The sequence below is a fragment of the Mauremys mutica genome, chromosome 13 (assembly GCF_020497125.1).
Source record: "Mauremys mutica isolate MM-2020 ecotype Southern chromosome 13, ASM2049712v1, whole genome shotgun sequence".
NCBI classification, from domain to species: domain Eukaryota; kingdom Metazoa; phylum Chordata; order Testudines; family Geoemydidae; genus Mauremys; species Mauremys mutica.
This window is the reverse complement of record NC_059084.1, coordinates 15459299-15483178: the sequence shown is the minus strand read 5'-3', so window position 1 is coordinate 15483178 and position 23880 is coordinate 15459299. Positions and strand designations below refer to the sequence as shown.

Genomic DNA, 23880 nt, shown 5'->3' with positions numbered 1-23880 from the left:
AAAAAAAGTTGTTAGCAGCTCAGGCCTAGTTTCATGATGCTGAAAACTACTTATAAATCCATGCAGTATAGCTTCTAATTTGTTTTATTGCTCAATTAGGTGTAATTGTACTCTATTTCCTGTTCAGTTGCATAACTTTTGTGTCTGCACTTCAGTGGAAGTGGAAATAAGGTATGGCTGAAGAAATACTCACCATTGACAAGGCTGCTTCAATTTGTCACTTTTGAAACTAGAATTTGTTGAGGGGACAGATAATAAAAATTACACTTCTGTACTGCCACCCCTTTTTGAGACCTTTGTACCACCTTCTGCTACATTGCTTGAATAACAGAAATAACCTGTAGATTTTTCTAATGGGAAAGTTTATACCCAATATAACTTTAAGCAGAGATGGTGGGGAATGATAACACCCTTAGCAGTAGACCACCTCAATATGAGAAGAAAAGTAGATGTTTCTTCAGACACCTGAAAATGTCTAATTCCAGCATTTTGCTTATTTAGAAATTGATGCGTATTTTAAATGAGACACTAGAATGCAAGGGAGGGACACATCCATAGCAAAACCTGAGGTACATGTTAGTAGATAAGAATATATTAGAATCCTGAATGTTATATAATTAATATCCATGATATAGCTAGACCCCCATAATAAAATGTCAAAGGCCTTGGCTTCATCAGGAAAACAGGTGGCCTGGTCACACGTTAACCAACATGAGTTTAAGTTCAAATGAAGGCAAAGCAGTTTGTAGTTTTAACACTATTAGCACGTTGAGGTAAACATTGTGTTCCTGCTAATGTTTACCTCAGTTTGTGAACAGGTGAAAACTAGAGACTGCCTTGTCTTCATTGGGATTTTATTATGCTAGCTAATGTGGTAAGAGAACACTTTTTCTCCTAGTGTGGACACACCCTAGCAGGGTGAGTTGATTATTTTTACTTCCTTCTATTTTGTTAGCTTTATAAAGAGTTCATTATACTATGGCTGTGCTAGAATAAAAGTTAAGTTTCCCCAGAGATGAATATTGTCTAGGTTAAACATGACATTATCACCTAAGTTAAGAGACAGTAAAAGGGAATTCAAAGCTGAACTAATGTGGCCTTAATTCAGTCAAGATATATGGGAGTCTCTCTGTCTGCAAGAGAAACCTGACCTAGGGATGAAACAAATGTGAAGGCCAGCTGGGCATATCTTTTTGCCCTCTTCCACAATATAAGAACACAGGGTACTCAATGAAACAAAAGATGTAGGGAAATACTGGGTTTTTTAATACCACTTTACTTAACATGTAGAACTCACTGTCACAGAATATTAAAGAAGCAAAGTGAAAATAATAAATTTGACATATAAAGGTGGAGAGAGACTTAGGAAATCACTTAATCCTTCCTCGCTAATGCAAGCTTGTTCACTACAGCACTTTCTGGCATTTGTATCGTGCAGTACAGGGCTTTCTTTTTTTAACTCGTGGATGACTATTCCATAATATAATAAATATAGCCTGCTATAAGTTTTTACAGATGTAATCAATCTTTATGCTTCAGGACATAGACTAATAGGCAGCTAATGTCATGAACAAATTACCCCACAACAAAGCAGGACTGTGTGATTTTAATCACTTCCATTATGTAACCAGCTGCAAGTGTAATACTTCTTTGCTTCAACTTAATGCTTCCCTGCAGAGGTAGATACAGGGTGGCTGAGAGAGAGATGCTGAGGATAGACAAAAACAGTAACAGAGTTTTGGGGAAAACTATCAAATTGTTTCTGGTACCCCATTAATCCTCTATGCAATTAATTTTGGTCCTGCTTGATGATTAGTGGAATGAAAGAAGAGTTGGGTTTTAAACTTTTTTCTTTTTTTGAGGAATGTCTCTGTTTTCCCATGCTTCCAGTGTTTTGAAATACCTGTAAAAGTTTTCCCAATTTAGTTTTGAAATGCCTCTAATCAATATTCAGGTCTCCATTCTTTTCTCCATGTTATTTCATAAATGTTAAATACTAATGTTAGGTTCAGTGTGGCTGACTTTAAAAAAAAAATCTTATTTTTTCCCCCCAGAATTATGGTACTCTTATAAAATGTCTTCAGAGTGTTCTGTTTATCTTTGGAAGCTTGACGCTTGAAGGATAACTTTACCAATAAGTGCATTCCTTTGGAAGCATATCAGAGGGCTTGTCAACAAATTGTGCAATTCCAGGTGTTGAAGAATATCGGGTTGAAACTCAGTTTCAACAGTTGTAGACTTTTTAAAAATAATACATTACATACACATAAAATTAGTATCACCAGTGAGTTTGAAACCCTTAAAACAGGAAGTTTTTATACCAAGTTGACATTCCCAGTTACGTCTTTGTTGTTAACACCTTGTTCTTTGGCATTCTGCCAAAATATTTTTCACTGTAACTATAAACTGATTAGCTAGATGTCAGTACAAAGGTGTCTTTGTACTCGAGGACATTGCTTTAGAAAATTTTGTTTGGGAATTGAGGAGAGGTTAAACAGAATCTTGCTGCCTGGCAGAGTTATGAAAATTAGTTTTCTTCAAGCTTTCCCTACTTCTCCCCCAAATTATGTAACTCTAATTTTCTACCTTAAATTTTGTGCTAAGTTTAGAATCTTTAGGCAACATCCAAAGCTAATTAGTATCCAAAAAACCCCCAATGGTTTGTATAGTCTGTTGATCTGGAAATGTGGTAGCATTCTGACTGGTAAGTTTAGGAATACTGTGTTTTTTCACAGTGCATCATTGAGCTTTAAGAAATGAATTTTAAAAGGTAAAACACCAGCTCAGTAATAGATTTCTGAGAGAGTTACATTTACTGTGTTTTGAGGGGGTTTTTTGGAGAGGGGAGGGTGTTTGTTTTTTATTTTGTAGGATAGGAAACTCTTGAAGTTCAGATCTTTTCTAACAGAGGCAGTTTCCAGAATCTTTTTTCTTTTCAATGGCCCTTTCTTGTATTTTCAGGCATGTGTTCAAATGGAGGTCTTTTTTGTGGTGGTGTTTAAGTTCTAGTTGCAAAAATGAGTTTAAGAAACCTGCTTTTGTAATTGGAGTTTAGGTTCCTATGGTGACTTTAGTAAGTCTGACTTAAATTGGATGGGGGAGGGGGGAAGGAATCTTAGTAGTTCTGCTAAACACTATTTGCAAACCCCATTATATCAAGGTATTACAGATCTTAAAATGTTGCACATACACAATTTGCATACAAGTTGCAGCTTAGATGTAAAATCAGAAAATGCAAAAGTTTAATGTTAACTTGGTTCTGTGGTGTACATTTAACAAGGAAAGAATGAACAAAGGAGTGCATACTACAGTTGTACGATGTTGCTGTAAGAGTCCTAACTCTTGCATTTTCTGTTTAATTTATAATGTATATGGTCGAACAGGGGTCGGCAACCTACGGCATGCGAGCCAATTTTTAATGGCAAGCGGGGTGGGCTGAGCCACTCGGCACACGGGGTGGGCCCCTTGCCAGCCGGGGTCCCACTGCTGGTCCCACTCAGCGCCCGCTGCTGGCCTGGGGGGAAGGGACTCCAGCTGGCAGGAGTCGGCTGCCGAAGCCCCAGAGCAGTGGCAGGCTGAGCTGCTCAGCCCACTGCCGCTCTGGGGTTCCCGCTGCTTGCCCCTTGCCAGCTGGGGTCCCACTCAGCACCCACTGCTGGCCTGGGGGAAGGAACCCCAGGCTGGCAGCAGGCTGAGACCCTGGCTGGCAGGAGCCAGCGGCTGAAACCCCAGAGCAGGAGCGGGCGAAGATGCTCAGCCCACCCCTGAAACCCCAGAGCTGGGCGGGCTGACCAGCTCAGCCTGCTGCTGCTCTGGGGTTCTGGTTGCTCGCCTCTTGCCAGCCAGGGTCCCCGCCGCAGCCCCACTCACCTTGCTTCCGGTTGGAGTTCCAGTGCAGGCCCCCTGCCAGACAGGGTCCAGGCCTCCGGCCCTGCTCAGCCCTTCCAGCTCCACTCACCTCAGCTGCTGATCTGGGGTTCCAGCTGGTTAACAACTGATTTTGTGTTTCTGGCTGCACTTTTCCCCTCACCTCCTTCTCCACGCACTCCCTATCCGTGGCCCCACAAAGTCGCGGGACCTCCTGGCCAACCTCCTCCTCGCCCTGGCTAAAATAGCCATCTACGTGACCAGGGAGAGGCGGTTGGCCAATGGAGACTCCTGCGACTGTGGGGCTTGTTTCCGATCCTTAGTCCGTTCACGTCTCCGGGCGGAGTTCCTCTGGGCGGCGTCCGCTGGCTCCCTTGACGCCTTCGAGGAGCAGTGGGCGCTGTCCGGGGTCCTCTGCTCGGTGTCCCCGTCAGTCACCCTTCTTATGACCCTTTGACCGCACTCCTGTCCCTGTTCTTTTATTAGTTGTGCCCCGCAATTAGTGGGTTTCTGAGGCCCTGTGGAACCTCCCCTTAGGCTGGGGGGGGATCCGTTAGCATGGTTTCCCGGAAACCCAATAGATACTCAGAAACCTGTGTGCAGCTTAAAGTATCCAAATACATGCCACCAGTCATTGGAAAACTCAGCAAGGAAAAGCAAGGGCAAGGATCACACTAAACTAATAAGATCTGCATTTTAATTTAATTAAAGCTTTTGAAACATTTTGAAAACTTTGTTTACTTAACATATAACAATAGTTTGGTTATATATTATAGACTTATAGTGAGACCGTCTAAAAAACGTTAAAGTGTAGTACCGGCACGCAAAGCCTTAAATTAGAGTGTATACATGAAGACTCGGCACACCACTGCTGAAAGGTTGCCGACCCCTGTTCTTGAATGTTGCAATACTTGGTTCTTATGTACTGTAGCATTTAATTTCAGAAAGGACAACTGCACAAAAATGAGGTTAGTTAAACAAATTAAAAGGTACAGCACCAAAAGTAAAATCCCTGCAAGCTGCATGGAAACTTTTTAAAGACACCATAATAGAGGCTCAACTTAAATGTATACCTCAAATTAAAAAACATAGTAAGAGAACCAAAAAAGAGCCACTGTGGTTAAACAAAGTAGAAGAAGCACTGAGAGACAAAGACATCCTTTAAAAAGTGGAAGTTAAATCCTAATGAGGAAAATAGAAAGGAGCATAAACTCTGGCAAATGAAGTGTAAAAATATAATTAGAAAAGCCAAAAAAGAATTTGAAGAACAGCTAGCCACAGACTCAAAGTAATAGCAATTTTTTTTTAAGTATATCAGAAGCAGGAAGCCTGCTAAACAACCAGTGGGGCCACCGGACGATCGAGATGCTAAAGGAGCACTCAAGGACGATAAGGCCATTATGGAGAAACTAAATTAATTCTTTGCATCGGTCTTCACAGTTGAGGATGTGAGGGAGATTCCCAAACCTGAGCCATTATTTTTAGGTGACAAATCTGAGGAACTGTCCCAGATTGAGGTGTCATTAGAGAAGGTTTTTGGAACAAATTGATAAACTAAGCAGTAATAAGACACCAGGACCAGATGATATTCACCCAAGAGTTCTGAAGGAACTTGCATGTAAAATTGCAGGACTACTAACTGTCATCTGTAACCTATCATTTACATCAGCTTCTGTACCAAATGACTGCAGGATAGCTAATGTGACACCAATTTTTAAAAAGGGTTCCAGAGGTGACTCTGGTAAGCCTGATTTCAGTACTGGGCAAACTGGTTGAAACTATAGTAAAGAATAAAATTGTCACACATAGATGAACATAATTTATTGAGGAATAGTCAAGATGGTTTTTGTAAAGGGAAATCATGCTTCACCACTCTATTAGAATTCTTTGAGGCGGTCAACAAGCATGTGGACAAGGGGGATCCAGTGGATACAGTGTATTTAGATTTTCAGAAAGCCTTTGACAAGATCCCTCACCAAAGGTTCTTAAGCAAACTAAGCAGTCATGGGATTGGTAACTGGTTAAAAGCTAGGAAACGAAGGGTAGGAATAAATGGTCAGTTTTCAGAATGGAGAGAGGTAAATAGTGGGGTCCCCCAGGGGTCTTTACTGGGCCCAGTCCTATTCAACATATTCATAAATGATCTGGAAAAGGGGGTAAACAGTGGGGTGGCAAAATTTGCAAAACTACTCAAGATAGTTAAGTTCCAGGCATACTGTAAAGAGTAACAAAAGGATTTCTCAAAACTGGGTGACTGGGCAACAAAATGGCAGACGAAATTCAGTATTGATAAATGCAAAGTAATGCACACTGGAAAACATAATCCCAACAATACATATAAAATGATGGGGTCTAAATTAGCTGTTACCACTCAAGAAAGAGATCTTGGAGTCATTGTGGATAGTTCTCTGAAAACATCCACTCAATGTGCGGCGGCAGTCAAAAGAGTGAACAGAATGTTGGGAATTGTTAAGAAAGGGATAGATAAGATAGAAAATATAATATTGCCTCTATATAAATCCATGGTATGCCCACATCTTGAATAGTGCGTGCAGATGTGGTCGCCCCATCTCAGAAAAAGATATACTGGATTTGGGAAAAGGTTCAGAAAAGGGCAACAAAAATAATTAGGGGTATGGAACGGGTGTCATATGAGGAGAGATTAAGACTGGGACTTTTCAGCTTGAAAAGAAACGACAGGGGATATGATAAAGGTCTCTAAAATCATGACTGGTGTGGAGAAAGTAAATAAGGAAGTGTTATTTACTCCTTCTCATAACACAAGAACTAGGGGCCACTAAATGAAAATAATAGGCATCAGGTTTAAAACAAACAAAAGGAAGTATTTTTTCACATAACACAGTCAACCTGTGGAACTCCTTGCCAGAAGATGTTGTGAAGGCCAAGACTATAACAGGGTTCATGAAGCTATCTAGTTCTTTTTTTGGAGGATAGGTCCATCAATGGATATTATCCAGGATGGGCAGGGATGGTGTCCCTAGCCTCTGTTTGCCGGAAACTGGGAATGGGTGACAGGGGATGGATCACTTGATGATTACCTGTTTTGTTCATTCTCTATGGGGCACCTGGCATTGGGCTGTTGGCAGACAGGATATTGGGCTAGCCCAGGGGTCGGCAACCTGCGGCTCCCGGCTCGCCAGGGTAAGCACCCTGGCGGGCCGGCCCGGTTTGTTTATCTGCCGCGTCGGCAACTTCGGCCGATCGCGGCTCCCACTGGCTGCGGTTCGCGGTCCCAGGCCAATGCGGGAGGCAGGAAGCCGCGGCCAGAACATCCCTCGGCTCGCGCCGCTTCCTGCCTCCTGCATTGGCCTGGGACCGCGAACCGCGGCCAGTGGGAGCCGCGATCGGCCGAAGTTGCCGACGCGGCAGATAAACAAACCGGCCCGCCCCGCCGGGGTGCTTACCCTGGCGAGCCGGGAGCCGCAGGTTGCCGACCCCTGGGCTAGATGGACCTTTGGTCTGACCCAGTATGGCTGTTCTTGTCTACCCCTCAGTTTTTAATGAAAAAAACAAACAAACCATAACCCCAAAGTCTACGGTCAACAGTTAAGCTGAGGCTAAGCAATAAAATTCTCAGCCTGTCCTATTTTCACACCTAAAGGGCACTGGTAAGCCAAAGACTAGCTGATGTCTGTTAATACTCTGTGACACTCCGTTGTCTGATAGCTCTGTGTGCAATTTCTCCCCTGAGGCTTCTTAAAGCTAATTTTCTTCGCAGTCTCAAGAACAAAGTATGTTATTTCTGTAGTTTTAAATACAAAACAGCTCATCATAAATGGCTCAGATTTTCCTAGAAAATTCACCTTTTGAATGCGACAAAGTAAGGAAAACTGTTTCAGCTCAAGAAATTTCCTTTGGAAAGTGATGAGCACCTGGAAACAGAGTTGTAACTGACAGCATTTTACTCGCAACCATATTTACTACCAGTGCTATAATAAAGAAGTGATTTTTCCACACCCTTTTTATTAAAATACCAAGTTACAACTACTTTGACAGTAAAAGTTACGAGACTATTTTAAAAGGAAAACATGAGCATTGGAGTGGGAACCTGCATAAAATGAGCACTCTAGATATGTTGTCATCAGCAATCCAAATTTTATCATTAATAAGTAATGAAGCAAAAATACAGAGTGCATGTGCAACTTCTGATGCTTGCTTAAAAATGGCTTTAAAATGGGTCTACTCTACAGAAAATGGAATAAATATTATGAAAGCTGAAGTCTGTTTAGGTTTGATAGAGGAGGGGCCATTAAAACAGTCTAAATCCTGACAGATTTACATAGTGCATTCAGCGAAGAGTCCTGTGGCACCTAACAGATGTATTGGAGCATGAGCTTTCGTGGGTGCATTCAGTGACTCGTTTAAAAAAAAAAACAAAAAACACTGATTGACCTTTGGAGCAACAGTGAGTTAAACCTTCTTACATGCTCTCGCATACCTAGTAGTAAACTCTTGAAAGGTGATGACACTGCATCACCTCTGCAAGGGTGGACTTTCCAAGGGGAAGAGGAACTTATGGGGAGACACTGCCTTTTACCAGTTTAGCTGAATTTGGCCTTGGTTGTACAATCTTAAAACTAGGCTTCTAAAATCTCAGGTATTTAGATAATTTTAAAATTTCTATTTATAACAATAAGCCCTGTAAATATTTCTACAGCATTTACACGGCCTCTTCTGTGTAAACAATCCGTGAGAGAGGCAGAAGTTAAAGATCCCATGACTAATACAAAATAACCCTTGCCCCAGCTAACATTCTTAATAAAACAGGTTCTAATGTCCAAGGCTGTATAACCTATTGTTTATACCTACAATAACAGTTTCTCCCTTTACCTACAGTAACTGTGTTGCTATCACTTAAGTCAGTATCAGCTGAAAATCAGCATGTGAACTTTCAGCCTAAAATTAAACTCCAGAAAAATTGCATTTATAATCACAGATTTTTAACTATAGGGGTTAAAAATTCTCTGACCTGTTTTGATAGCTTTTCATAGTTCATGTTTCTTTCCGTAGTTTAAATTTCACATTCAGCTTACAGTGCCTTTAGTGCTGTAGCGAATTCTTACGGTGCTATGTGGTGCTCTTGTTTGGATTAGCCATCTCTGGAAAAAGACACTTCTTTCTCCAGGTACTTTTTCTAGGGGAGTGATTTTTAATGGTCTTAATTGATGTCAAAGCTTCAGATAAAAATGCATAGTGATATTTAAAAGTTTACAAATGTCTGGTTTATGAGCATGTATGCAGAGTGGATAAAATCTATTTTTAAAAAAATGTGATTTTTGTTAAAATGATTTTTTTTTGGAAGAATAAACCTGTTTTAAAATGAAATTGAATTGAATATAAAATATAAGGCCTAAACTTATTGTAATCTCTTAAAATATTTAAATAAAAAAATATGCTGAATCCATGAGCCTCTATCAAAAACTTTGAGTGAATTAAAGACACTGTTTCTATATAAAGATCTTTACCTATATAAAGACAGATTATTCTAACTTTTGAAGTCAAGCTTTGTAAATATGGCATGATAGGTCAGCCGAAGTAACTTGTCCTAGGGTCCATCTAAACTAGAAATACTACAGCCGCCCAGCTGCAGTACTACAACTGAGCCTCTGTAGCACTGTAGTATAGACACGTAGGCCTCGTCTACGCTGTGGGGGGATCGATCTAAGATGCGCAACTTCAGCTACGAGAATAGCCTAGCTGAAGTCGACGTATCTTAGATTGACTTACTTTGCGTCCTCGCAGCGCGGGATCGGACGCCGGTCCCCCGTCGACTCCGCTTCTGCCTCTCGCCCTGGTGGAGTTCTAGAGTTGATGGAGAGTGTGTTCAGGGATCGATGTATCGCGTCTCATCTAGACACGATACATCGATTTCCCCAATAGATCGATCACTACCCGCCAATCCGGCGGGTAGTGTAGACATACCCTTACTACAGCAACAAAAGTAGTTCTTAGAGGTGGTAGCTAGGGTCAACAGAAGTCTTCCATTGACCTAGCAATGTCTACACATTGGGGTTTAGGTTGGCTTAACTACGTTGCACAGGGTGTGCAATTTTTGGTAGCCCTGAGCATTGTAGTTAAGCCAACTTAACTTTGTAGTGTAGATAAGCCCTTTAGGAGACTCTCATTTTCAAGAGACTTAGACGAGTAGGAACTTAAACTCTAGTCACTTTCACTTAAGCATATTTGATATTCCTGGGGGAATTCTGCATCACTGTGCATGTGCAGAATTCATGCCCCCTGCAGATTTCTTTACTTCCCCGCAGAAAAATGACTTCTGATGAGGAAGCAAAGGGAAGCTGCAAACACGGTCACACGGCCCTTCCTGCAGTGCAGGCAGGTCGGGTCAGGCGCCTAGGGCAGCCGGTGGAGACATAAATCACAGAATGGACAAGAGGGCTGGGCAGTCATGCGTTTGAGAGAAACACTCTGTCCTTTTCTCCCGCTATTGTGGCATGCTTGGCATGGAGGGGCGGGGCTTTGGGGTGTTTCTGGGGAGATAGGTGTGTCCCCTCAGGCAGAGCAGAATGTAGCAGCCTGCCTGCTTGTAAATTGTTCCCATTGTTCTTAGTGAATTCCCACAGGAGTATAAAACAGGTGTAAAAATTTTAAGGCTTCTTACATTACCAGAGTGGTGTGAAGGACAGTGTGGCCTTATAAATGCGTATGGTGCTTTAGTGATTAGAACTGGTATAAACTTTTGGACTGAAAAAATTTCCTATCAAAATTTGCTCCAAGAACTGTTTGCTACTGACCTTTCTGGAGATGGTTAGTAGCCAATACAAATTGTGAGTTTGAGTCCCCAGCCCTCACTTGCTTTTCAGTTGCCTAAGATGTAACACTGAGCATATGGCTGCATATATTTGTTGATTAAACCAGAAGTAAAGGGTCAATACTAGCTACATTACTATTAAACAGAGGGTGTTTGGGAGATCTCCTCCAATGCTCCCCACTCCCATTTTTCATCCATTGTATTGTAGTTTAAATAAATTACCAAAATAATTGAATTCAGCGTGATTATGTTGCATAGTTTTAACAAATAAAATATGCGGAATTTTGCAGAATTTTAAGATATTGTGCGCAGAATTTTTTATTTTTTTGGTGCAGAATTGCCCCAGGAGTAATTTGAAAGTTTTCCCAGGCAGACCTGAAATCAGTTTAATTCATTGACTACAGTTAATCCCTCAGTTTCAATAAATCGTTTGGTTTTAAATGTGAAACATCTTTTGATAAGAGGAGTTTAGGAATCCAAAACACTTAAGGTTGTTTTGTTAAACAAAAAACCTATATTGTTTTGTTTTAATTCCTGTTACTATCCTAATGCACCTTGACAATCATGAGCAAAAGTTAATTATCTAGTAAATAATGTATTAACCATTTTCTAACCTACTAAAATGTACAGTTGAGAATCTGAAAAGAAGTTACCGGTAAATAATTGCTTAAATCAGGGGTCCCCAACCTTTTTAGGTCCAGGGACCGGTTTCGTTTGCCGGACCCTCCGCAGGCATGCCTGCGGGAGGTCCAGCTGAGCCGCGGGACGAGCGCTCCCTCCGCAGTCGTGCCTGCGGGAGGTCCGCTGCTCCCGGGGCTCAGCTGGAGCTTCCGCCGGCACGCCTGCGGGAGGTCCACCGGCTCCAGTGGAGCTTCCGCAGGCGTGCCTGCGGAAGCTCCAGCTGAGCCCCAGGAGCAGCGGACCTCCCGCAGGCACGACTGCGGAGGGAGCGCTCGTCCCGCGGCTCAGCTGGACCTCCCGCAGGCATGCCTGCGGAAGCTCCACTGGGTCGGTTCGCGGCCCGGTTTCTAAGAGGCCGCGGACCGGTACCGGGCCGCGGACCGGGGGTTGGTGACCCCTGGCTTAAATAAATGTACGTGGTTATAGTACTCCCTCTTAACTAGAAAATGATATACCAAATTTAATGTAAGCCAACATTTTAATGGTTATATCAGAGTGCACTTTTTTAGAAAATAACTGAAGTAGAAATGGAAAAGTTGATTAAAATTATTTAAAGGCTTTCCTCTTGGTGACTTAAATCTTAAGTCTTTGGCACCAATCATGTAATTATAGATATCTAGGATACACCTCTACCTCGATATAACGCTGTCCTTGGGAGCCAAAAAAATCTTACCGAGTTATAGGTGAAACCCCTACTGAGAGGTACTTAGAATTTGCAAGAGGCACTTGCTAGACCGGTTTGTTTAGTTCTTGTGAGCCAGGAGGGGGAGAAATTTTTTTTTCTCTCGGTCAAAAGCACAGTAAGTAACTGTGACCTTGCTTTGATCCACTGGAGTGCGCAGCCTCTCCCCCACCCGGAGCACTGCTTTACCGCGTTATATCCAAATTTGTGTTATATCGAGTGGTGTTATATCGAGGTAGCGGTATATATGCTATTCTGGGTTTCTTACTAAAAATAAATTTACATGGCAGCACACATTTCCCATCTTCAAGGCCTATGGAAGTTCTTGCCTTTACTGTCCTGGAAAGTAGTCATTCTTGTGGACGTTACCAGGCTTGGGAAAAAGGCCAAGCTTGTTGCTCTGTCCTTTCTCCCTATTTAACTTTCACCAAGATACAGTGCTATTTAGAACATGCTCAATCTCCTTCCGAAGGACCTGTCGGTTTTGTGTGTGAAGTGTGCTGGCCTCTTAATTTAATGGGGACCTTTCTATTCAAGAAAACTGGCAACCTAACCTGTAGACTCTCCATAAGGATTGGGAGCACCTAAGTTTGTAATAGCCGGATGACTCAGAGCTTGCCAGTTTTTTAGATGATGATCAAAGCTCATGCTCCCTGAGTGACCAGTGTCCAAAAGGATAAGTAAAATTGATTATTGGTTTTTTGTGTTTGTAACATTCAGAATGATTACTTAAAGCCAGAATTTTCAAAATCTTAGGACCACAATTGCTGTGATTGCATGCAAATGGCCACTTTTAGTCAATTGTTCAGGTATGTAAATTCATGGTACTGTGAGCCCAAATCCTAAAAATCCAAACCCTGATTCTCCTCCACATCCCCCCTTTTTAGGCTGAAAATAAACTCAGCATCTTATCCATTATTTACTGATTTTCAACTAATACATGCTCCTCTTCTCGATGAAGATTGTTGATTTTATGCTACAGCTGTTTGACTTTGTAAAAGCTGAAGATCTCTGTGTAGCTCACAAGATTGTCTCTTTCCCTAGTAGAAGTTGGTCCAATAAAACATATTGCCTCACCCACCTTGTCTCTCTAATATCCTGGAACCAACACCACTACAACAATGCTGCAAATGAGTTTATAACAGTTTATTTGATGAAACTTAAAATTTTTGATTCCTAGGACTGCGCAGTACCAAATTGAGTTCTCATGGATGTCTGATATATGGTGGGTGGACAAATTGGACTGAGACTGACAAGCCCATCTTAACTTTGATCTCTATGGCCCTTCCCATCCCCTCTCTGTCCCTGTTGAATGTGTAATAATTGGCTCACACATTCAGTTTAAAGTTACACGCTTTGCACCTTGCACCCTGAACCTTGAACTTAAAAGTGCAGTTGTGGACTTTGAATGTACTGTCCCTAGATTACATATTCAAATATATCTCACATTTAATTTTCCTAACTTTGGATCAATTTTTTGCACACATTTTCTCTTACTCTAAGCAGAAAAAACACAGTATCCATAGCAGTCTGAATGTTGCATATTTATTATTTAAGGTGCACATACAATGCTTAATTTGTGCCAGGGCTGAGCCCTTTGGCAGTTCACAGCCCCGGCACCTCTGGGCTTGTTGCATCAGTTATGAATATTTAAAAAAAAATTGGTTGAGCTCCAGCACCTCTTTCATTACAAATTAAGCACTGTGCAGATTTAACACCGTAATTAGAAGTATTGGAAGTGACTCCATAGTTAGTGTTGCTTTGAGGTTTGTATTTACAGTGAACTAAAATACATCTTTCACATTTGAGCAGTTGAATTTAGTCATCAGATTTCATTGAAACTCTTCAGGAAGCAAATAGATTTTCTGTAACTTTTTTGTCAAAGGTTACAACAAAGATTTAGCACAGGGAACACTTAAAAATGAGCCTTTATTGCTATTTGGACCTGAGTTTTTTAAAAAATTTGGCCCCAATTCTTGGGTTTTTTTAGTTCTCTAGGTAAAGAACCACAATAGCTCCAAACTTCTCTAACAGGCTGCTTTTAAATTTTTTAAATAAAACAAAACGAATCCTGTTATAACCTAACTAAACTCCCTGAAATGTAGCCAGTGGAATTGTCAAGTTCTTCTAGTTCAGAGGTGGGCAAACTTTTTGGCCCGAGGGCCACATCTGGCTGGAGAAATTGCATGTAGGGCCATGAATGTAGGCTGGGGCGTGGGAGGGGCTGCGGTGTGCAGGAAGGGGCTCAGGGAAGGGGGTTGGGGCGCAGGAGCGGTACTGGGCATACGAGGGGGCTCAGGGCAGGGGGTTAGAGTGCAGGAGGGGTGCAGCAGGGGGCTCAGGGCAAGGGGTTGGGGTGCAGGAGCGGTACTGGGCATACGAGGGCGCTCAGGGCAGGGGATTGGGGTGCGGGAGGGGGCTCAGGGCAGGGGGTTAGAGTGCAGGAGGGGTGCAGCAGGGGGCTCAGGGCAAGGGGTTGGGGTGCAGGAGGGATGCATGTTGCAGCAGAGGGTTGGGGGCTCAGGGCAGGGATGCAGGAGAGGTGTGGCAGGGGGTTGGGGTGCAGGAGGGGTTCGGGGTGTGGGCTCCGGCCCGGCGCTGCTTACCTGGAGTGGCTTCGAGGTGGTAGCAGCGTGCAGTGGGACTAAGACAGGCTCCCGGCCAGCACAACATGCCTGCGGCCCGTGGGGGAGGAGGGGCAAAGGGCTGTGCATACTGTCCTCCCTTGCGGGTACCTCTCCTGAAGCGCCCATTGGCCGCAATTCCCCGTTCCCGGCCAATGGGAACTGTGGGGGGCAGTGCACAGAGCCCTCTGCTCCATCTCACCCCCAGGGGCTGCAGGGATGTGGTCCTGGCCACTTCCAGCAGTGGCACGGGGCCTGCGGTGCCACTGGGGTGGCAATCCTGCGGGTCAGATCCAAAGCCCTGATGGGCCGGATCCAGCCTGCGAACAGTAGTTTGCCCACCTCTGTTTACTTCCTTCTCATTTTTTTACACTTCCCAGTGTTTCTTCTTGATTTGTTAACTGTGTTGCTTTAACTCTTAGCACTCCTGATCTTGGGAAGTTGGGGAGGCAGTTGTTGGGGAGGGGAGGGAGAGAAGAGGCCAAAGCATGGGAGGAGACTCCCCAGGGCATTGCTAATTTAAATTCTTGGCATACCCCAAGCAGCAGCACTATGAAAATATTTTCTTTGCACTGAAGCAGTGGCGTATGCAGGACTATCCATGGTGGTCCTACCATAGCCCCTCAGTACTTATGCGGGGTTGAAGAGATGGTATTGGAGGGGTGAGTGGGTGTCTCAATTGATTGAAAATGCTCTTGAGCAGCCTTAATGTAACTTAGTTTTCTTTGTGTAGTATAAAATAGTGCATAAACATAAGGGGGTGTATTATCATAGCAGCTAACTTTAAATTTCCTTCGTCTCTTGTTCACTTAAATTCTCAACCCTACATTGCATAGAACAGTTATTGTTAAATATTTATTATTTATATTAACTTGCCTCTGCTATTTGAAGCCATGTCAGATAATCAACTGGTAAGATTTATATATTTATTTTCCCTTCTCTAAAACATGCACTGATAAATTTCATTGCATTATTTGACAAAACTATAGGCTTCAGATTTACTGTGTCTCCGATAGGTCTGCAATAGAGGTCTTTAAATGGGATGCATAGTATTTATGGGTCACCAAGAGGCTACTTCAGGTCTTGTGTCTCACTTAATTTAAAGGTATTTTGTCGACAATGCTTGAATATGCAAATCTTGTGAAATTGTAAAGCACTTTGCTTGGAACGCTGAAGGTCCATCTGATATTTCTTTGTCTGGGGCACTTCTATTACATTCCAGAACCCCTTTTTCAGACCATCATTATTACATTTTGTATTTCCTGCTTTCAAACAACCACTTTAATGTTTACATTTTTAGTATTTAAATTTGAAAGAAATTAGTTGTTAGGTTAAGTATTTAGAATTGCCATCTTTGTTCTTGGTTACTGAACTCGGTCTTTAGCTTTCCAAAGCACATTGCAGTATCTTGCCCTACTGTGGTTCCTGTGGAGCTATTAATGTTCTAAGTAAACACAATCAGTACAGTTCACTTTTTAAGGGGTGAGGAAGATGTTTGCTAGTTTACTCTGACATGTTTTTCTGGTATGTGTATCTTATGAATCCCATATATGGAGCATTGCATTGCACTACATATTTTTTTCTTTACTTTATTTACTTTCAAAGTCCCATGCAGAAACTTCATAAAGTCTACTCAAATTTTACACTTGACCAAAATTATGGAAATACTATTTTCACGTACCATTTGGATTAGTATTTGGCCTTTGAAACCCTTCTCACTATATGGCATAATTGATAGGGCACCAACAACGTGCACAAAGAAATTCCAGCTCCCTGGAACAAGGGCTAGTTAGTCCCAGAAGGTCATGTGCTAAGTAGAAAAGCAATGTAGTGGTTTCAGTTTTTCTATAAGGGAATAAAATGTTTGTATTTAAAATGAGGCAAAATGATAGCATAACATTGAAGAAGTGCTAATGTTAATCCAAGTAAGCCTAGTGAAATATGATTGTGAATAATCAAAACATTTGAGAATTATGCTATGCGAAGATTTAACCACAGAAGTTTTCTATGAAATGCATATTTAGTGAAGTTTAAAGTTAGAGGGGAAAAGATGTGTGAGGTAATATGTTTTACTTCGTTCACCTTGTATGTCTAATATCCTGGGACCGACATGGCTATAAGAACACTGCATTTGTATTTCTGAACTAACAAGTAATTTTAGTGTTCTAAAGCTAGCTAATTTTCTTTGCCGTAAAAACCAATTAGTGCATCTTATGTTTTGTAGGCTTCTCCTCCCCCCCCCCCCAAAAAAAAAAACCCAAGAAAAAACCCTTGAGCAAATATAAACTATTCAGACACTTGTCACTCCAAATTATGGAAAAACAACTAGGAGTCCTTGTGGCACCTTAGAGACTAAGTCGTTGGTTTCTACTGATACAGACTAACATAGCTACCCCTCTGAAACCAAATTATGGAAGCTGTAATATTGGCTATTGGTTACATCACTTGCCTTAAGTATTTCCTGCTGTGCGGGGTCTGTTGTTTTTAGTTTATTACCAGCGATTTTACCTACACAGTGTAGGAGCAGGGATGGGATTGTGTGGAATGAACTAAACTTTCTGGAGATTGAATCCAGGTCACTTGGCTAGCATCCAGATACTTGACAATAATAGGGAAAGCAGCCAGTGAACCTTTTTCATTCTTTCTGTTCCAGTGAACTGAAACATAAAGGCAGGGAGAATTTTTAATAAATGGAATTGCTTTCTGTATAAGAATTTTAAGTGTGTGTGTGTGTGTGTGGAGAGAGAGACAACACTACTATTTTTGATAAACATCTTGTTTTAAAACAGCTGGATTCTCATTCTTGCCTCCTCCAATACACTATTAATTTTGCTTAATTTTTTTTGAAATACTTACAATAGCTTTTCTTTGGTGATTGTAAAGTGAAGTGACTTTAACAAAATAAACTATCTTGATTTAATGTTAGAATAATTACCTCATTGACAGAGAAAATTGTTGCTGGTACAGCATGGTGACAACTTTTTACTAGACATTTTGCACCTTGTCAGCCTAAAACTTTCTTTACTGATAGCCATGCTATGTAGAACAGAGTAGTCCACACTATACTAATTACCAACTTATGGTATCTGTCTTTTTACAGAAGATGCAGACTACAGTGCCTTTGGTACGGATACTATGACAAGGAAGAAAAATGTCTTATCAAATGTGTTGCGTCCGGATAACCACAAAAAGAAACCACATATTGTCATTAGCATGCCGCGAGACTTCAGACCGGTGTCGTCTATTATTGATGTGGATATTCTCCCAGAAACCCATCGCAGGGTGCGACTTTACAAATATGGAACTGACAAACCACTTGGATTCTATATACGGGATGGCTCTAGTGTCAGAGTAACACCACATGGATTGGAGAAAGTACCAGGGATTTTCATATCCAGGCTTGTTCCTGGAGGCCTGGCTCAAAGCACAGGCTTACTGGCTGTTAATGATGAAGTACTGGAGGTAAATGGAATAGAAGTCTCAGGGAAGAGTCTTGATCAAGTTACAGACATGATGATTGCAAATAGCCGTAACCTGATCATTACAGTGAGACCAGCAAATCAACGAAATAATGTTGTTAGGAACAGTAGGACTTCTGGGAGCTCAGGTCAGTCTACTGATACTAGTCTTCCAGGTTACACACCACACACACTGCAGAACTTCCATCCAGAAGAAGATGACAGTGATGAAGATGACATCATTATTGAAGATAATGGTGAGCCACAGCAGATTCCAAAAGCTGTCCCTACCAATGAGAGTCTGGAATCATTAACGCAAATTGAACTCCTTCATGACTCAACACAAAATGGTTTCATTCCTTTTAGTGAAGTAAACTTATGTCATTCAGCAGGCAGCGTTAACATGGAGTATGAAATACATGATCCAGACAAAAAGTCCTTAGAAGATGGGACAATTATAACATTATGAAACTGCCTCAATGGTGTATTTTACATTAACTGAAGATGCCATACAACTTTTAATGTTGCTTGATGTATAATGCAATTTATACCTCTCAACCTACCAGTCCTTAAGACCTGCAAACAAACGTAAGGAAAAACAGTAAATGCAGGAATCTTAAAATTATGTGGGCTGATTAATGTCATTTTTATAATTCTGTAATTCCGTGTAAATATTTTTTAAGGATACAAGGTAGATGACCCTGGCTGTGATGGGACAGCGGTAAAATGAAGGATGGTTGAGAGGTATTGACCGCATGTTTACTTCCAGAGGTACTTATACTACTGGTTTTAAAGAGTAAATTTCCATTACCATGTGAGGTGGATCAGATAGTGAAGCTTCATGTCTAATCCGAATTTATGGTCATGTGAGTTTACCCCTTAATGACACAATTATCTTAAAATTCTAATGTGAAAGTCTTACTAGTACTCCTCTTGTACCTTGAGGACCAGTTCTCTTCTCTTAGTTTACAGTATTGTATAAGGTTGTCTTTTATGCTGGGCTTAGTCACTAACTGTAGTAAATTACATTATGTAAATGTCTAAAGAAATCAAATACAAAATTAATAGGATGAAAATAACATTTTACCTGATTCCTATTTCATGCTCCAAAAATGGTCATGTTAAAAGAGATCAAGATTCTTACAAATGAGAGGAGAGTTATTTGAAATTGATGATCAATGAACAGTTCTGTCTTAATATTAAAAAAATTATTATCCAGCACAGGTTAGAGCAACTTATCACTTGATTTTTTTAGGCTTTGTAAAACTAACTTGAAAACTTGTGCTATTACAACTTCAAAATTTATAATGAACTAAATTATAAATGCTGTTTTTTAACATGCCACCCCTGGTAGGGTATCTTATTTTGAATATTACAAAACTGCTATAGGAAAAAAACAAAAATATTGAAAACTAAAATCCTGATGCTGCAAACACTTAAGGAGGAATGTAAATTGACTCTCATGAATAGCTGAATAGTTCATTGACTTCAGTAGAACTACTCATGTGGTTTGTTTGCAGCATCAAGGGCTAAAATTGTATTTGTATTTAAGAAATAAATTTAAGACAAAATTGTCTTCAAAACAAAATTAGTTAGCTGCTAATAATGAAAATCTATTAACTTTTAATACATTAACCCAGTTAACTTTTTATACATACAAGCTAAAATCTTGAAAAATAGCCTTGTGAAGGTGGAATTTTCAGGTGTTAAGTTCCTTCAGACTGCAAGCCCTGATGGAATACAGCCTGGTTAAAGTACTTCAGCCTTCTTGACTTGTGAAACTTCACTCTAATGGAAAGTGGTGTTAGCTACATTTGCAATTTGCTTATCAGTTTTGTATTTATTTCAGTAAGGATGTAGCTTCTTAGCAGAACAAATTTCTATGTAAGATGTGAAATTCTACAGTCAGGAAACTGACCTCCTCTTGAGGTTCTTTCCAGCCCAAATTTCTATGATTTCTAAAGAAACAAGAACAAAACATCCACTTAACAGTTTGACTTTAAATGAGAAGAAAAGAAAGAATTAACAACAGGTACTCCTGGGGAAATTCTGCACCAAAAAAAAAAAAAAAAAATTCTGCGCACGATATTTTAAAATTCTGCATATTTTACTAATCAAAATAACACACTATCATGGCAGTTTCAATTATTTTGGTAATTTATTTCAAAATACTTGTCAGCAAGTATGTCTAACAATATAGACAACAAAGAAGGCTCAGGAATTTTTTTTTGACAAATAGATTCCTTACCATGAGTATTAATACAGAACTTTGAGTAACAATTTATTTAAATTACGATACAGAAACGTATTTCAATGCCCCCAGGCCTTTGCACTGCTTCTGAGGGGTGTCAGGGGTAATGGAAGAGCTGAAGGGGGAAGTAATTGCTGGGAAGGAGCCTGGGAATGAACCTGGAGGGTTGTTAGGTGTGGGTGGGAGAAGTATGGAACAGATTTTTTTTTTTTTTGTGGGGAGGGGGGTGATTGTTAGGGAGTTGTGGAGTCTTCCCCATGCAGATGCTGGCTGACCCCTTGCCTCTCCCATTTAATCAGGCACATCTGCCCTGTGTGTCCCTGCACCCCGATTCCCCATTCAGTTAGGTATCTCTGCACATCCCTGTGTTTCCCGGCACCCTCCCTCAGCCAGGCATAGCTCACCTGTCTCCATGTGTCCCTGCATAGCCACTCCACCATCCGGCCCTGCACCCCCACACCCTGTTCAGCCAGGCATTGCTCCCGTTTCCATGTGTCCCTGCACCCCTGCTCAGCCACCATCCCCACCCCCCATCTCCGTGGGGCCCTACATCCCCACTTCCATTCAGCCCCTGGCACAGTGCGGTCACCCCACTAGCTCCTGTACCCTGCTCTGACCATCCACTCCCTCTCCCCATATCCCATGCCTCTTCATGTGGCCCTGCCAGCAGGAGCCTGTGAGGAAGGCAGTTTCCCTCTCCATGGCTGGCTGCTCTAGCCTGTGAGCCTGCTGCCCTCTCCTGGTGCCACCTGGTGAGTGAAAGGTGTAATTGCAGCTTCCCTTTGCCTCCCTGTTAGAATCTGCTGGGGACAAAAGTGCAGAATTCCCCCAGGAGTAAATGTAAATTTAAAAATGGATTTTTTTTTAAACTTATTTTTTACCCATGCTGCTGCTGTTTATTTAGGGCATGTGTCTTACTTTAAAACTGGGTTTGGTTTTTATTCCTTCAGCAATGGGACTTCTTTCCTGTATCATGATAGTGTGCGTTCACATGCCTTTTTATTTACTTGAATGTATTGCAAGTAATCAAAGTGGTAAAATGCACTTGGATTAAGAGAAGAGAATGAGATCCACAGATACAGATGAAGATAAACTAGTACCCCACCTTTTTTTTTTTTTTCGTGTAGAGGTATAACACTTCAGTGGAACTGTTTTGTGGATCTAATATGGTACATTAGTAGTGTTGCGGCTTGGATGTAAGATAAGCTATTAACTTACACATGAGCCTGGCACCTGAAAACAAGTTACAAGATATTAATTTATTGCTTAAACAGAAACACTTCAAGGTAGTATGCTGCTAAACTTCTGTCCATTACCTAATTTTGAATGTTTTTTACTCATAGCATATGCATTTTGGGTATATATACTGGTGTTAAGAACTTAAGGAAATTTTAAAAAGGGCATATAGTGTGTAAGTGCTCATGAATTTCCACCATGAAGGATTAACAAAAGTTTTTGTAATTAAAATGACAGACTGCACAATATGTAATTGCATAACACTGCAATTACCATAAGAGAGACTTTCTAAATATCTTCTATCTGCATCATGCCACTCGACAAATTATTAATAAATATTTTAAAAATCACTATTCCAGGATAATCAACTGTTGAAATAAATGGTTAGTTAACTTTATATATAAAATGGTACTAGGTTCAGTATATTTTTAAAGATGATACATATATTTGCCTTTTATATACTACCTCTTAAAGTTAGGTGTTTTTTTTAACAGTTAACATCTTTCAAAATTTTTCCCTGGGGGGAGAAAAAAATTCAAGGCTTGACTATTTTGTACTGATTTTAACTGTAAAATCTAAAATTATGCATGACTGAAAATATCAAGCTGCTGTCAATGCACATTCTTTTATGTATTCAGTTTCCTAATGCATATATTATATTTTAATCCAGATTTTATAAACTAATTTATATCCAAATTATTTCAAAATGCATTGGAATACCAAAATTCCTTTGAATAGTGTTAGACGGATGTGTACATGCACAATAAAAGCAATCTGTCCCTCCTCTCTGCTGGCAGTCTGAAAACAGATTAGCCTTTTAAGTGCACCTTATTAGAAAAGAGAGCAAATGTTGCTGAAATTAAGATACATTCACTTTGGATCTCTGTTATGGTATCAGTAAAAGTCAAGCTTAACTGTGAATCATATGTTCTTCCACGGCTTCAATACATTTAGGACAGTGTCCTCATGAGCTGTCTGCAACATGTACTTTTGTGAATATTCTGTATTTTCTAATTAAATTTTACTTGCAACTTGATTTTTATGCAAATGAAAACTTGTTTAAAATGTCAAATATCAGTATTTTTCTTACAACTTTAATGTATAATGTACATTGATATCTCACTAAAGAACTTCGATTTTACAAAATCAAACTAGCTTTAGCTGTATATTAGTCTTATATTTTTACAGACGAATAATAAATGGATATAGAAATATAATTGCTTTTTTAATTACTTTGGCAAGTCAGAGAATCAAGAGAATTTGTATTGTTCTAAAATGTGAAAACATGGATACATTTCAGGCACAGTTCTCAAAGGACTCTTACTATGTACATGCTTTTTTTTGTCACCAGAGTATCAGCTAATTTTATAACCCTGTTAGGATGGAGAAAACTGACCAAGGTGCAAGAAGATGTCCACCTTTCCTCACCTGGACTGCATTTATATCCTGTACCTATAGGGAAACACACAAGTGCTCTTAATACACCTTCTAGATAGGAGTGAAGGCTACAGTCCTCACTCAGCCATGACTTCGACGTGAAAATGCATGACATGCCCAGGCCCACTATAATTATACTAATTACAACAAACATGCATGAAGCACCTGGATCAGCATGTTGCCCATCAGAAAAAAATTTTTTTGAGACAGATAGATATGGGTCCCCTTCTTTTTTTTATGTCAGCTGCACAGTTGTAATTTGTGGCTCTGGGCTGTCTGGAGTAGCACTGTACAGTAAGTTCTCACTTAACATCCTCCTGCTTAACGTTGTTTTGAAGTTACGTTGCTGCTCCATTAGGGAACATGTTCGTTTAAAGTTGTGCAATACTCCCTTATGTCGTTTGGCTGCCTGCTCTGTCCACTGCTTGTAGGATTCCGTGGAAGAGCAGCAACTTTACAAGTGAGCATTGCACAAGCTCCTCCTCCCCGTCCCTCCCAGTGCTTCTCCTGCTACCGAACAGCTGTTTGGCAGTGCTTAGGACTTTCTGGGAGGGAGAGAGGAGCGGGGAAGTGCTGGGAGGAAGGGGGAGGAGTGGGGATGCAGCGTGCTCTGGAGTGGGGGTGGGAAGAGGTGGGCCTGGAGTGGAACAGGGATGGGAAGAGGCAGGCCTGGAGCATCCCCCGGCAAAGTCAGCGTCCGTTCTTCTGGAGCGGGGGAAGCTGCTGCTGCACAAGGTGCTTCCTAGAGTCCTTGCCTGCAGCAGGCTGTGTCTGTATGGGGTACCTCCCAACCACAGCACAGTACTGTACAGTATATAATGTCTTTTGTCTGCTCCCAAAAAATTTCCTTGGAA

At 41.0% G+C, this 23880-nt stretch overlaps 1 protein-coding gene across 1 annotated transcript in view; it reads left to right on the top strand.

Moving 5' to 3' along the window:
* Positions 1-19252, top strand: part of PARD6B (par-6 family cell polarity regulator beta) — a 28241-nt gene extending 8989 nt beyond the window's left edge. The window contains exon 3 of the mRNA XM_044986086.1: positions 17745-19252. Within this exon, the coding sequence (XP_044842021.1) occupies positions 17745-18571 (827 nt within the window). The 3' untranslated portion in view covers positions 18572-19252. The remainder of the gene's footprint in view (positions 1-17744) is intronic.
* The last annotated feature ends 4628 nt before the right edge of the window (positions 19253-23880 follow it).